At 36.4% G+C, this 14,659-nt stretch overlaps 1 protein-coding gene across 4 annotated transcripts in view; it reads left to right on the forward strand.

Moving 5' to 3' along the window:
• Positions 1–14,659, forward strand: part of CCDC34 (coiled-coil domain containing 34) — a 120,495-nt gene that overhangs the window by 15,526 nt on the left and 90,310 nt on the right. The window contains exons 4-7 of one of the 4 annotated variants that reach the window (XR_013442384.1): positions 5,333–5,491; positions 6,056–6,197; positions 8,940–8,983; positions 10,749–10,826. Coding sequence is in view for 2 of the 4 variants with exons in the window: in XM_036109488.2 (XP_035965381.1) it covers positions 5,333–5,491; positions 6,056–6,197; positions 7,897–8,114 (519 nt within the window). In the remaining 2 variants the exon portion in view is untranslated. Of the gene's footprint in view, positions 1–5,332; positions 5,492–6,055; positions 6,198–7,896; positions 8,437–8,939; positions 8,984–10,748; positions 11,155–14,659 lie in introns of those variants that run through there. The other 3 variants (XM_078058284.1, XR_013442385.1, XM_036109488.2) reach the window with 3 other exon arrangements.

A 14,659-nucleotide genomic window follows, 5' to 3' on the forward strand; every position in this document is an offset into this window, starting at 1 on the left:
GATTACTCTATGTTTTTTTTCTTTCAGACCTATCAGATTTCTTCTTTCAGTCTCAGTTAGATTTACCTCTCTTTGTAAAGACTGCTCTCCTGGTTCTTCTCTTCCCGTCTGGCATCTCTGTTTACATTTCATGGTGTGTGGTCCCTGCTGCCTCTCGCTTCATTCACATTTTAGCTATATCTGGCACATAATTTTCTCTAAGTCATTTTCGCTGTGTTCTATCAAAAAATCAGACAAAAAGAATTTATGTATCCATTAGCAAAGTTGGTTTCTTCTGACGCTAAATTGTTAAATCCTTTTCAAATAAATGGCTTATCTCATCTGGTACTCTTACATTTGTGTGGCCATACTAATTCTTTTTTTTTTTTTACAGTGTGTTATCACACGTGTTGTGAAAAGGCCTTATTTACCTTCATTGTTTTAAAAAATAGTTAAAAATAAAATTACTTTTAATTCTCAAAACATGGAACTGATTTTTCAGTGTAAAAAATTAATTCAGATTGATAAAGCATATGATAACACTGTTACCCAATGCATCATTCACGCATTCAACACTTTTACTATGTTCCAGATACTACTGAAGGAACCAAAATAGAAGTTCAGAAACTTTAAGTAGCCAGTTATTTTGTTAGTTTCCTTCAGTTGCAAGAAACAAAGGTTCTATCAGGGCCCCATCTTAAAAAAAGGAAGATTTATTGTTGTGCTCTGTGTGGTATAGAACTGGAGTGCCAGAAAATCTGAAGCCACTTAGTAGCTGTCCGTTCTTTCTTAGTGCATCCCTCTGAGTGCCTGCTCTCTTCTCCTTGTGCTAACTAAAGGCATTCCGTTCTCTCTTCTCCAGCTTGAATTCTACAGAAAGTCTTTTTGATGTTTTAAAAGAAACTTCATTGAGCTATAATTTACATATAATAAAATAAACCTATCTTAATTTGGATGAGGTTTGACAAAGTTATGTACCTATGTAATAAACAGCACCACAGTCAAGATACAGAATATTTCTGTCACTCCAAAAACTTCCCTGTGTCCCTTGGCATTCAACCCCTGTTCCCTACCCCCAACTAGTCCCCAGCTCCAAGGAAACCATTAGTCTGCTTTCTGTTTCTGTGGATTAGATTTACCTTTTCTAGAATTTCATATAAATGGAATCGTACAATATATATTCTTTTGAGTTGGGCCTCTTTTGTTTTTAAAATTTCCTAGTGTTAAGACTGAACCTTTTTATTGTTGAGTAGTATTCTATTCTGTGCAGTACCACAAATTGTATATCCATTTACCAGTTGTTGGAAAAATGGTTGTTTTCAGTTTTGGGGTATTACGAATAAAATTTTATGACCACTTATGTACAAGTCGTGCTGTGGACATTTGTTTTCATTTCTTGGGTAAATGCTTAGGAACTGAATTGCCAGGTTGTATGGTAAGTATGTGTTTAAAAGAAACTGCCAAACTGTTTTTTAATGTGCTTGTATCATTTTACATTTTCACCACTATTGTATGAAAGTTCCAGTTGCACCACATCCTTGCCAAACTTGATATTGTCAAGTCTTTTCCAGTTTAAGTCATTCTAGTGACTATGTGGTGGTATGTCATTGCTGTTTTAATTTTCATTTCCCTGAGATCTAATGATATTTAGCATCTTTTCATAAGCTTGTTGTATTAATCTACTAGGGCTGCCATAACAAAACACCACAGAATGGGTGGCTTAAACAACAGAAATTTATTTTCTTATAGTTTTGGAGGCCAGAAGTCTAAAATGCTGGTTATCAGCGAAGGTTTCTCCTGAGGCCTCTCTTTTTGGCTTGCAAGATGGATGCCTTCTCTCCATACCCTCACATGTCCTTCTCTCTGCATGAATATCCCCGATGTCTCTTCTTCCTCTTACAAGGACACCAGTCCTATGGGATTAGGGCCCTACCCTTATGATTTTAATCACCTTCATTACCTCTTTAAAGGTCCTCTCTCCAAATATAGTCACTTTGAGGGTTAAGGCTTCAACATAAGAATTTTGGGCAACACGATTCTGTCTATAACACTATCAACCATTTCTACATCTCATTTCCTGTTTTGTTTTGTGCTTAAATTTTTGCCCATTTTGTGGAAGAATTGTATGTCTTATTCATAAGTTGTACGATTTCTTTATATATTCCTTTAAGTCCTATCACATGTATGTATTGCAAGTATTTCTTCCCATTTAATTTTCCTTAATGGTAATTTTTTTAAAGAGAAGTTTTAAATTTTGATAAAGTTCCATATTTAAAAATTTTGTTTGTAGCTTGTGAGTTTTGTGTCCTATTTAAGAAACATTTGCCTACACCATATGTGTAAAAATATTCTCCATTGTTTTCTTCGGGAAGTTGTAAAACTTCAGTTTTTACCTGTATGTGTATTTGGAGTTAATTTTAATGTGTGGTATGAGTTAAGGGTCAAGGTTCATTTTTTTCTTTTTTTTTTTTGGCATATGGATGTCCAGTTGTTCTAACACTGTTTGTTGAAAAGATAATCTTTTCCCTATTTAATTACCTTGGCACTTTTGTTTAACATCAATTGACCGTATAAGTATGGGTCTATTTCTGGACTCTTTTTTCTCCCTCTGATCTAGTCCTGTGCCAGTACCACACTAACCTGTTACTATAGCTTTATAATTATTGAATTTATAATTCTTCTAATTAGATAGTATAAATCTTCCATTTTTTTCTTCTATTTCAGAATTGTTTTTAGTTACTCTGTGTCTTTCCATATACAATTTAGAATCAGCTTATGAATTTCTCTGATCATGTTTGCTTTAATAATGCCTGACACTATTGTGATTTCATTAAATATATAGATCATTTTGGAGAAAATTGCTATCTTAGTAATATCAAATTTTAAATCTATGAACATGATTTTTCTTTCTATTTATTTAGGTCATGTTTAATTTCTCTCAGTAATGTTTTTTAGTTTTCAAGGTACAGTGGTATTATACATCTTTTGTTAAATGGATCCCTAAGAATTTCATGTTTTTGATGATGAGAACAGTTATCTTGCGTTATTCCTGTTAGTATATTATGACTTCCATGCCTGGTTTTGATATCAGAATAATACTGGGCTCTTAAAATGAGTTTGGATGTGTTCCTTTTTTCTGTATTTTCTGAAATACCTTGTGTAGTAATTGGTATTATTTCTTAAATATGTGATGAAATCTGGCAGTGAAGCTATTAGAGCCTGGGGTTTTCTTTGTGGGAAAGTTTTAATTTCTGAATTATCTTTACAAGTAGAGGGTTATTCAGATACTCTATTTTCTTTTTTGAATCAGTTTTGGAAAAATATATTTTAAGGAATTTTATTAATTTAATTTTATTTAAATTGAATTAATTGCCATAAAATTTTTTTTTAAATATTTTATTTATTTATTTGACAGAGAGACAGTGAGAGAGGGAGCACAAGCAGGGGGAGTAGGAGAGGGAGAAGCAGGCTTCCCGCTGAGCAGGGAGCCCAATGTGGGGTTTGATCCCAGGACCCTGGGATCATGACCTGAGCCAAAGGCAGCCGCTTAACGACTGAGCCGCCCAGGTGCCCCGACATAAAATTATTTTTAACATTCATTTCAGTGTCTGTATGATCTTTGATCTGCCACTTACCAAATCTGTGTGACTTTAGGCAAATGACTTAACTTCTTTGTGCCTCATTTCCTCGTTTGTAAATTGAGATTATAATAGTGCCTACCTCATATTGTGGTTATAAGAATTGACTTGGTACACATGTATAAAGTATATACAGAAGTAATAGAAAGAGTCAGCACTCAATAAATGTTAGCTGTTATAATTGAAGACGACGTAGGGACTGGATGACTCCTTGTTGATGAGGTTGTGAAGGAGTCTCATGAGTCAGACAGTGAGCAAGATGTACTACAAGATCCTTTTTAATCTTGTAGCTTTTCTGACAGTATGAAGTAAAATCCAGTATTGTTTTAATGGATTGGGTTCTCAGCAAGAAAGGATTCCTTTTTGTAGCTGTTGGCTGCCCAGCAAGACAGAAGTACACATAGCATCTTGGGGACCGACTTGGCCTTGATGTTTTTTTTTTAAGATTTATTTATTTTAGAGAGAGAGAGAGATTGCACGCAAGAGAGAGAGCAGGGGGTAGGGGCAGAGGGAGAGGGAGAGAAGCAGCGGAGCCCCATATGGGGCTCGATCTCACGACCCTGAGATCATGACCTGAGCCGAAACTAAGAGTTGGTCGCTCAACTGACTGAGCCACCCAGGCGCCCTGGGCTTTGAATTTTAAGACCTGTCTTTCCTGCATAGCATCTGACGTATATTGTATGTAACTGATGTTTATTACTTGGGTGTTACTTGAATTGCTTATATGAAATATTCTACAAGATGCTTTCAGGGGAGGAATTTTTTTCTTCGGTCATATTTCTTTTGCTCCGTGAAGGGTAACGCATCTGGCATTTGTACTGCTTACACTTATGCCTTGCAGATTATTTTCTAAACCTTTGATAAGGAGAGTAAGCCATGTTATTGGTTTATTTAGAATGTAGCTGGGTTGGTAAATTATCTTCTGAATGAAAAGGAAAAAAACATCGAACCATAGACAAATTTTTTCTGTAAAGGGCCAGATAAATAGTTTAGGCTTTGCAGGCCATACAGTCTCTGTTGTAGCTCTTCAACTTTGCTGTTGTGGTGCAAAAACAGCCATAGACAACAAATCTATAAATAAATGGATTTGGCCACATTTCAATAAAACTTTATTTACAAATACAGGACCATATTTGGTCTGGGGACCATAGTTTGCCAACCTCTGGTCTATGTAGGACTTATAAGAATTATAACTAGAGATTTGTCTGTATGTGCCCTTATAACAGTATTTAATGGTCCAAAATGTTATTTTTTTGTCCTCTGTAGCTCACAGATGGCAAAGATTGTATCTAAGTATTTGTATTGGCAAACTGTCAGGAAATGTATGGCTCCTATTTTAGAGTGAAGGTAAACATCTACTAAAAAATACAAGATTCAGAACAATCTAACAGGTTGTAATTTCTGTTCATTAATCAGCAAATCTTTATGGAGCACCTACTGTTTACTTAGCAGTGGCACAGGCTCTGAGTATACTTTGGTGGGCAAGGTCTTTGTTACTGTCATCATGAAACTTACAGCAAAGCTGGTAGACTAAAATTGACCAGGGGATTGCAGGTATGTTATATATTTTCATAAGCTACATTGTGTCAACCACTATGTTACCACCTTTTTTAAGAAATAGCTGAAGTATAGAAAATTGCTGCATATAATACTCCTTGCTTATATGGGCATAATTACAGATATACCAATTAAAATTCCTTCATTTTTTATTTAAGAAAAGAAAGGAAAGGGAACAAAAAATTAATAAGGAAATGGAGGAAAAAGCAGCAAAGGAATTGGAGAAAGAACATTTGCAAGAAAAGGCAAAAGAAAAATACCAAGAATGGTTAAAGAAGAAAAATGCTGAAGAATGTGAAAAGAAGAAGAAAGAAAAGGTATTTTTATTAAGTGACCAGTTGGAATATATGGCTTTAGTGTTCATATGTGCCAACTATATTGTATAAAAAGTTTCTAATAGAAAATTGGCACCACCTTAGCATAAAATAAATACATGAAGCTATCCCTACTTATTTATACTATGTGGAAGTTTCAGAAATGAATATGCATTTGTGGTTTTCTTAGGTTGAGAAATATTTATAAGCCTGTTGATATATTTTCAGTCAGGTTCAAACTTTTTTTCATGGTTTATGCTTTTAAATATCTTTTGATGCACTTTTATGAAAGTCTTATTACATTGTAAATTACTGTCTATTTTAAAACAGTGAATTGCTTTTTTTCTTCTTGGGTTTGATGTCTTATCGTTGTTTAGAAGCAGCCACCTTTAGATTACATCCCTGATCATGTTTAATTTTGTTATCAAATTATAGAAATATGATTTAGTATTTATGATTAGTAAGGCATTGGGGTGGGAAGCTATTGGGGAAAAGAGTCAGTGGAATTAGAATAGAATTTTTGGTTATAGAACATCACTAGAGATTTTTTGGTCTTGTCATTTTAAGGAAAAAGAAAAACAACGGCAAGCTGAATTACAGGAAAAAAAGGAAATAGCAGAGAAAAGGTTTAAGGAATGGTTGGAAAACGCAAAAAATAAACCTCGTCCAGCTGCAAAGAGCTATGGTTATGCCAATGGAAAACTTACAGGTTGGTTTTTATGTTATGTGGCTTACATAAATATGGCTTGCAGGAGCAAATATTATACATTATGTTTCCTTTTGACAGAAATAGAAATGTGTAAATCATTTTTCTTTCAAATTACTATTTTCTGGAAGATGGTAACACACTGTATTCCTCTAGAGATACTACAAATTTTTTGTCATACTTTTATAAATCAGATATATTTTAAAGGCAGTAGTTGCAAAACTGCAAAGTAATGATTTCTGCCATTAAGAAAACATAGAACTTTCTTATGGTTTTGGTTTTTGAAGCCTTAATGAGGATATATTTAAGAGGTCATTCTTCCTCCCCTTCTTCTAACCATCTCTTAGGCAGAGCTTCCGATGTCTTTGGCACATTCCTTTTGCTGGGTGGAATACTAGGCAGCACATGAACCCGACAAAAAACCGGTTGGCCTTTAGGCTTGCTCTGATTATAAATGGCAGTGCATGTTTTTCTTTGTACTTCATGTTGGAAGCTCATACCTTGCTGACAGCTGCCTTCACTTGTTTAAGTGATTTATTATTAAAAATACTCCCATTCTGTTCTGTTCACACAATAGAACATATTCCAGACTTTGTTTTGACCATCTTGGTGAAGTGTGTGTTGACATATCTATGCAGTCAAAGTGGGTTGCCAGTGTTGAACGACATTCCTGCTGTCAGGGTTTAGGCCTCTCCTACGTGTCACAAAAGTCATCCATTACAGCTACTAGGCACTAGGCATGGTCTGCTCCTTTCTCTTCTCTTTTTCTGTTTGGAAAAAAAGAGGAATAAGCGGTGGTTTTAACCAAACAATTGATTAGTAAAGTTAAAACATTAGGTGGGAAGATACATAGTGACTAGAAGTTTTTTGCTACAATAATGGATTGTTTTATTAAGTTTTTTGCATTTTTAATGAGTTTTGTTCTAATAAACATTTATCTGCAAATGCTCTACTGCTCTTAATAATCAAAATTACAGTGATATTATGAAATTGATTAATTTGATTGATAATAATTTAGAATTCCAGTGATTCTGAACAAGAGTTTTGATTCACTTTAGCTATAATGCAGTGTATCTTTTTTTTCTCTAAAGTTCAGTGTCTGACTAGGGAAAACTAGTACACAATCAGTGGTTTCCTAGATTGAGTTAAGAAAATGAAGATTTTAATCAGTTTAAGGGTTCTTTTTTTTTAAAGATTTTATTTATTTATTTGACAGAGAGAGACGCAGCGAGAGAGGGAACAGAAGCAGGGGGAGTGGGAGAGGGAGAAGCAGGCTTCCTGCTGAGCAGGGAGCCCGATGTGGGGCTTGATCCCAGGACCCTGGGATCATGACCTGAGCCAAAGGCAGACGCTTAATGACTGAGCCACCCAGGCGTCCCAGTTTAAGGGTTCTAAAAGTAATTTCTTAATAAAAATTTTATATGAGTTTTTATTTATATAGATTTTGACAACACTCTTTGGACTTATAGAATTATCATTTATGTTTTAATTTTTACTGCAATACTTACTGTATTTGAAAAATGTGTTACTTGTTTGAAAATATGTTAGAGTTCAAATTTTAAATGGATTAAATTGGCTTGTCAGTGATATTTTGCCCTTTTGATACTATAACATTTTTCTAGGAATTTAAAAATAAGTAGTTTCTTTGATCTCAAGAAGTTTTTTCTTGTTTTGTTTTGTTCTGACTTTTTAATAATTTTAGATTTTTACAGTGGAAATTCTTATCCAGAACCAGCCTTTTATAATCCAATTCCATGGAAACCCATTCATATGCCTCCTTCCAAAGAAGCTAAGGACCTATCAGGAAAGAAGACTAAAAGGCCTGTGATAAGTCAGCCACGCAGGTCATCATCCTCTCTGGTGGTTCAGAAAGCCAGAAGCAATCTTTGCCTTGGAACTCTGTGCAGAATACAAAGATAGTGGGTGTGGGAAATTTCATGCTTTTACCTGAAGCTATTTAATTTTAAAAGTAGAATCATTTTTTACTCCTCAGTCAACAGCTCAACATTTGATGTGATTATTGACACTTTCACATTTTTGCATTCGTATATGTTGTCCTTAGAGCTAATTGAAGAAAATGCTTTATACATTTTCATTTTTATAAGTCCTTCAAGGTTGATCTTGGCATTTTGTTTCACAGGATAAGTGACTGAATATCTAACAATTGTGTTTATATTTAGCTTGTATTAAAACTACATTGTAATACCAATAAAACCAACAATTTGTGTTGTGTTCTTTCATACTCTGTGTTTGTGTTTATGAACATAGTAAGATTAAGCTTAAATTGTTCAAACAAGCATTTCTAAACTACATACTCAAGATAACTCTTAGAAGAATTTATATGGGTTAGACTCCTACAGAAATCAAAAACAGTCTTTGTTGATAACTTTTGGTGTATTTTTCCTTTGTAAATATTTTTAAATAACTAGAGGCATGTTTTATAACAAAGAAATGAGGGTTGAGTTTTTGAAAGGGAAATTTTAAAACATTGTTATATGCTCTGGATCTTAGATTGGTATGTAGCAATCTTGAGACACTAATAATATTTTGCTAAACTTTGTACAATTAGATGGTTAATTTTGAAATTAAGATTATCAGTACATTATTTTTTAATGTTCAAGGTTCAATGGTGTTTTATTGAAGCTGAGATCTTATTAGTAAATACATATTAAGGAAAGTAGTTCAAAGGATTACTAAAATAACAGCACTTTTTACTAAATTTTAAAAGTCTGTATCTTTTTTTAGGAACCATCAAGAAATGAAGATTTGTTGTGGCAATATAAAGTTCAGTAAGTTCATTTAAAAATGATACCTGTGTAGAGCATATTCCATATTTCTGCTAGGTTTGTCATCTGTCTAGTTTCTGGTGATGAATGTACAGTGGTGACGACCAACACAAAGAAACAGCAGTAGGATCTTTGAAGGGTATTCATGTCATCAGAGATCTAGGAAAATTCACTTCTAAGCAGAGAACAGTTTGGGAGGAGTCAGTAGGGTTCATTGGGTCAGAATATCGGTGAGATTTAGAGGCTTGACCATCCTTCTCAGAACCTCTTAGACACAATGATATTTCCAGGTGATCATTCCCTTGAACAAATTCACCTGTGTAGGGAAAATGTACAGTTAGCCAGAGTAGCAATAAACTTGGTTAAAAACAAAGCATACATAGGCCTGAATTCCTGGAGGTTTTATATATGTTTGTATTTAAGAAACCTTCAATTTTACACACAGATTAAGTCATTTAGGCAACTTTTAACTATAACCCTAATTCTAATCAGACTTTTTGTCCAGTCAGTAATTAATTAGTTTGACCAATATTACAATAGTCCCCCCTTATCTGTGGTTTTGATTTCTGTGGATTTAGTTACCTGTGGTCAACCATAGTCCCAAAGAAGGGTAAGTACAGTACAATAAGTATTTTGAGAGAGAGAGACCACATTCACATAACTTATTACAGTATATTATTATAATTGTTCTATATTGTTAATCTCTTACTGTGCTTAATTTAGAAATTAAACTTCATCATAGGTGTGTATGTATAGGGAAAAACAGTATATATAGGGTTTGGTACTCTCTGTGGTTTCAGGCATCCACCAGAGAGGGGCCTTGGAACGTATCCCCACAGATAAGGGGGGGGGACTACTATAATCGAACATTTACTCTGTGACAGATGTTTTGCATATTGATTTAGGAATTTAAATGGCATATTTCTTTAATTCAGTCAACATTTACAGCCTAGCCAGGAAAACCTGTAACAGACTAAATACTATAATAGGAAGCTTAAAATCAAGTTCAAAGTTCATCTGGGAACATAGAGGAGAGAGAGTTCAGCCTGTGAAGGGATTAAGAACGTCTACAAAGAGGAGGTGACATTTGAGCTCATAAAATATAGACAGGGATTTTCCAAATGATCATGAGGCTGACCATACTCATGGACATGCAGAGAGAAGTAGCTGGGAGAGAGTGGGGGTCAGAGTAAAAAGGCTCTGTGTATGCTGCAGAATTTGGACTTGATCTTATGGATGTGTGATGTCCTGTTTTACTACTCCAGTGATCCATTATAAAAAGATTTTGACTACCAAACTCATTTATTATTAAAATCCCATTTTATTAATCAAAAACTTCCATCAACATACCTGATTACCAGGAGATTAGTGTTTTAAACCTGAATCCATTTTTCTTGATATCAGGGTACTTGATATTTTAGGCATTACAAACCATAACATTTGAAATTTCTGTTGAGGTTTTTAAAATATCTCTGACTTCTACTACCACTGTGATTGGAAGTGCTCTGAAATATCTGGATAGCCTATAATGTCAACAAAATCATGATCTGCTAGAAAGAACACAGGTATTGTAGATCTGAGTCTGTGAGTCCTGGCTGTATATACGTGTCTGGAAGATGCCTTGTTTTTTTTCAGTGTTCAATACCTTATCTAATTTAAAACTTAACATGGGGTTACAAAATAGTAAGTGGAAGTACCTAAAAATGCAAGTTTGTTTCTTTTTTGTATGATAATTCTGATAAGATGTACCAATATTCTTTTTCTTTAGTGATAATCGATTTATATAATAACTGACTTCGGTTAATGTACGGTTAATGTACTGGTCTTGACTGAGGATATACCAACAGTAAGTTAACTTGTCAGTACTTGTCAGTGCTCATTTACCCCTGGGCTAAAAGTAAAAAGTGAATACTGTTTTCGTTTTCTTCAGATTGATTCAATTAATACTTACTGAATACCTACTATGGGCTAGGTGCTGGAGTTCATCTGTGAATAAGAGGGCCCCCTTCACCCTCATGGGATCTTATGTGACAGTGATAGGAAACATATTAAACATGTAAACAAACAGCATTTTATTTGGCTCTGGATGCTATAAAGAAAATAAGACAGAATATTGGGCTAAATTGTAACTGGGTGGAGGAGGAAGTGCTACTTTAGATGGATGGGCTTCTCTGAGGTGGTAACCTGCAGCTTAGCCTTGCTAAAATCTGGGGAAAGAGATTCCCTGTCAGAGGGAACAGCCAGTAGAGAGGCCCTCAAGCAGAAACGAATTTGCAGGGCACCTGGGTGGCTCAGTCGGTTGGGCATCTGCCTTCAGCTCAGGTTGTGATCTTGGGGTCCTGGGATTGGGCCCCACAATGGGCTCTCTGCTCAGCAGGGAGTCTGCTTCTCCCTTTGCCCACCCCTCACACCCTCCCCCCTCCTTGTGTTCTCTGTCTCAAATAAATCTATAAAGAAAAAAGAAAGAAAGAAATGAATTTGCTATGTTTGAAAAAAGGCCAGTGTGCCTGGCGTGGAGCAAGTGATGGGGAAAATCGTAGGAGTTAAGGTTGGAGGGTCAGATCACATATCCTGAGTTCACTAGTTCAAATTTTATTCAAATTGTATTGAGAAGCATCTGGAAGGTTTTAAGGAGGGAATTGATGTGATCTGATTTATACTTGGAGATTACTCTGGCTGCTGTGAGGAAATTAGCTTGTTGGGGACAAACAATCAAGGCAGGGAAACTCATGGGGAGGATTTTGCAGTATCCAGGAAAAAATCATGATAGTTTGGAGTAAGGTGGCAGCAGCAGCATGGTAGGAAGTAGAGATGGATTTGGGATATATTTTGGCAGTGGGATAAGCAGGACTGCTAACATTTGGATGTCAGGTTGAGGGAAGGAGGAAAAATCAGATACGACTTCTAGTTTTTAGGCCTGATAACTGGGTGAATGATGATAACTATTATAGAAATCAGAAGATGTGGTAGGAGCAGATGCATGGCTGAGATGAGGAGAGAGGAGTCCTTAAGGATTCTGACTGGTTTACAGTACCAACTTAATAACCTGGTGGAGATGGCAGTTAGATATTTGTGCCTGATGCTCAGGGGGCAGCCAGGATTGGAGATATAAATTTAAGCAACATCAGTACGTAGGTGGTATTTAAAAGCATAGGAGGTTACCTAGGGAGGGTTTAGGTAGTAAAAAGAGAGGGCTCAGTATCCCAATATTTAGAAATTGAACAGCCAGCAAGGATCCTGCAAAGGAGCATTCGGTGAAGTCGAAGGAAACCCAGTGGGGTATGATGTCCCAAAAGACATGGGAAGTGTTTGAAGCAAGGAGCTACGAAGTCTGTTGAGTGCTGCTTGAGAGATAAGGAAGAGCTGGAAAGAGCCTTCATAAATGGCCGTGGTAAGATGAAGGAAGGCCATTATTGACCTCAGTATTGAAAACTTTGTGTATTGCTAACAGTATTCTGTGTGCTTTTATGTGTGCTAACTTTTAGTCCTCACAACAACCCTATGAGACAGTTACTTTTGTTATCCCCATTTTATAGCTGAGGAAATTGAGACAGACAAGTTATGCTGCTTTTTTACCTAGTGAGTCACAGAACAGGGATTGGAACTCAGGAGGTCGAAGTCCAACAACCATATTCTGTTTCCCTCCTATATAATATGTATGATAAGAAAAAGTAGTATGAAACCACAATCAAAGTAAGTTGAGAGAATGGCAAGTGAGAATGTGTAGATTATATGTCAAGACAACTCTTGAGAGAAGTTTTGTGGAGAGGAGATAAATGGGATGGGAGCTGGCAGAGAACATAGGTCAAGGACATTGTTTTGCTTAAGATGGGTGATCTTAAACATGTTTCTGTGCTGATGTTGATGATCCGGGTAAAAGAGGGGGCTTGAAGAGTAAGGAGAGATCAAGGATGGTTTTAGGAATGCAGTTCTTAAATGGCTTATGTGGAAGCAAGGAATTTTCCTCCCTGTTGACCAGAGAAAACACAGTGTATTGGTTCATATGTAGCTGGATTAATGCATTGGTGGTAGGAGGGTGAGAGAGGTAGTTCTTCTCTGATAGCTTCTGGGTTCTCAATCAAGTATGAAAGGGAAGCAAGTAGAGGGATACAAGAAGTTACCTCAAGTAGGAGAGATAACGGAGAGGTAATAGAGAATGAGCATCTTGCCAAGGGGAGAACAAATGTACCAGAGAAATTAGTGGGACTTGATGGGCAGTGTTGTTTGCCATTTGATATTTTTGGTCCAAAATTGGACCAATTAGCAGAACTCTGTCTATTTTATTCCATTTCTAGGGAGAAGTTTAGCTACTTGGGATTAGGAGCAGAGTAAGACTTTATTAGGGTTGGACAAGTACGGCAAATAGAATGGAGGGAGAAAGAACAAAGCATTTAAAGAGTGTTTTCCAGGGAGTGATTATAGCACCGAAACATGGTATTTAACCATGGATGGTGGATGGTGAGGAAGAGGTTTTCAGTTGATGAGTGTTTCCAGTGCTCTTGCAGAATGTTGGGTTGGAGGTTCTTGAGGGAAGCTGGAGAGGTAGGAGCTTGTAGTCAGATGATGGTGGTGACAAGATCTTGACTATGACCATGGCAGTGGGTGGCCCACATGGAGTATATTGATGGAATTGAGAAAATTAAGAAAACAACAGGCCAGGATTTTGGGAGACTTTTTTTATATGGATATTCAAATTGCCAGGAATTATGACAGTAATGGTAGAGAGAAGATAGTGAGCTGGGTGCTGGGATTTCAGTAACTAGGGTAACTTAACCATATGACAGTCAAAAAGAGCAGTATTGGCTAGTGTGTTCAGATGACATATTCAGAAGAGCTGGGAGTTTTGAAGGGGTTAGGAGATAAAGTGGTTTGAAAGTGGCATCGGGGATTAGGGTAGGTAGGGAAAACACCTACCCATTGACTCCAAGCCTTGAGGTGTACCCTGAAAGGGGGGGGGTGCTGTAAAGAGAGAGCATTATCAGTCCACTGCAGGCATGCAAAGCTTTTAAAAGCATGGCAATACCAGGATGGTTTGGGCAGGGTGGGCAGGGAGTAGAGACCAAAGACAGAGCCACCAGTAATGATATTGTGGAACCAGTCCCCAGAGAGGTGACAGGATCAGATGAGGACAGTAGGTATAGAGAGGAGGAGTGTGTGAAAAATCTATCCAGAGTAGAATTGGAAAGGGTTGTTTCAGAGCTAACTGATGTTGATAATATTAGTGGAGAAAGGGAATATGGAAAGGTAGGATAGATGTAGGGGTAAGAAATGGAGGATTTTTTCCTCCTACTAACTTGATAATGAAGGTAATATATACACATGGTTTAAAAATTAAATAGTACTGGGGCACCTGGGTGGCTCAGTCGGTTAAGTGTCTGACTCTTGATTTCGATTTAGGTCATGATCTCAAGGTCGAGGGATCAGACCTGTGTCAGGCTCCGCACTTAGCGGGGAGTCTGCTTGAAGATTCTCTCCCTCTGCCCCTCCACCCCTTCTCAAAAAAAAAAAAAAAAATCTAATAGTACTAAAAGTTTTTTGATGGAAAACTGTTTTGTCTCACTTCTCACTACCTTCATGGTCCTGTCCCTGGGGGAATATTTACTTGTATTATTCTTTGATAATTTCCTCCCCACAACATTCTCTGTTCCTTTTTTCTGCAGTTTGTTTAGGCAGTTGTTA

Source organism: Halichoerus grypus, chromosome 11 (assembly GCF_964656455.1).
Source record: "Halichoerus grypus chromosome 11, mHalGry1.hap1.1, whole genome shotgun sequence".
Lineage (NCBI taxonomy): Eukaryota > Metazoa > Chordata > Mammalia > Carnivora > Phocidae > Halichoerus > Halichoerus grypus.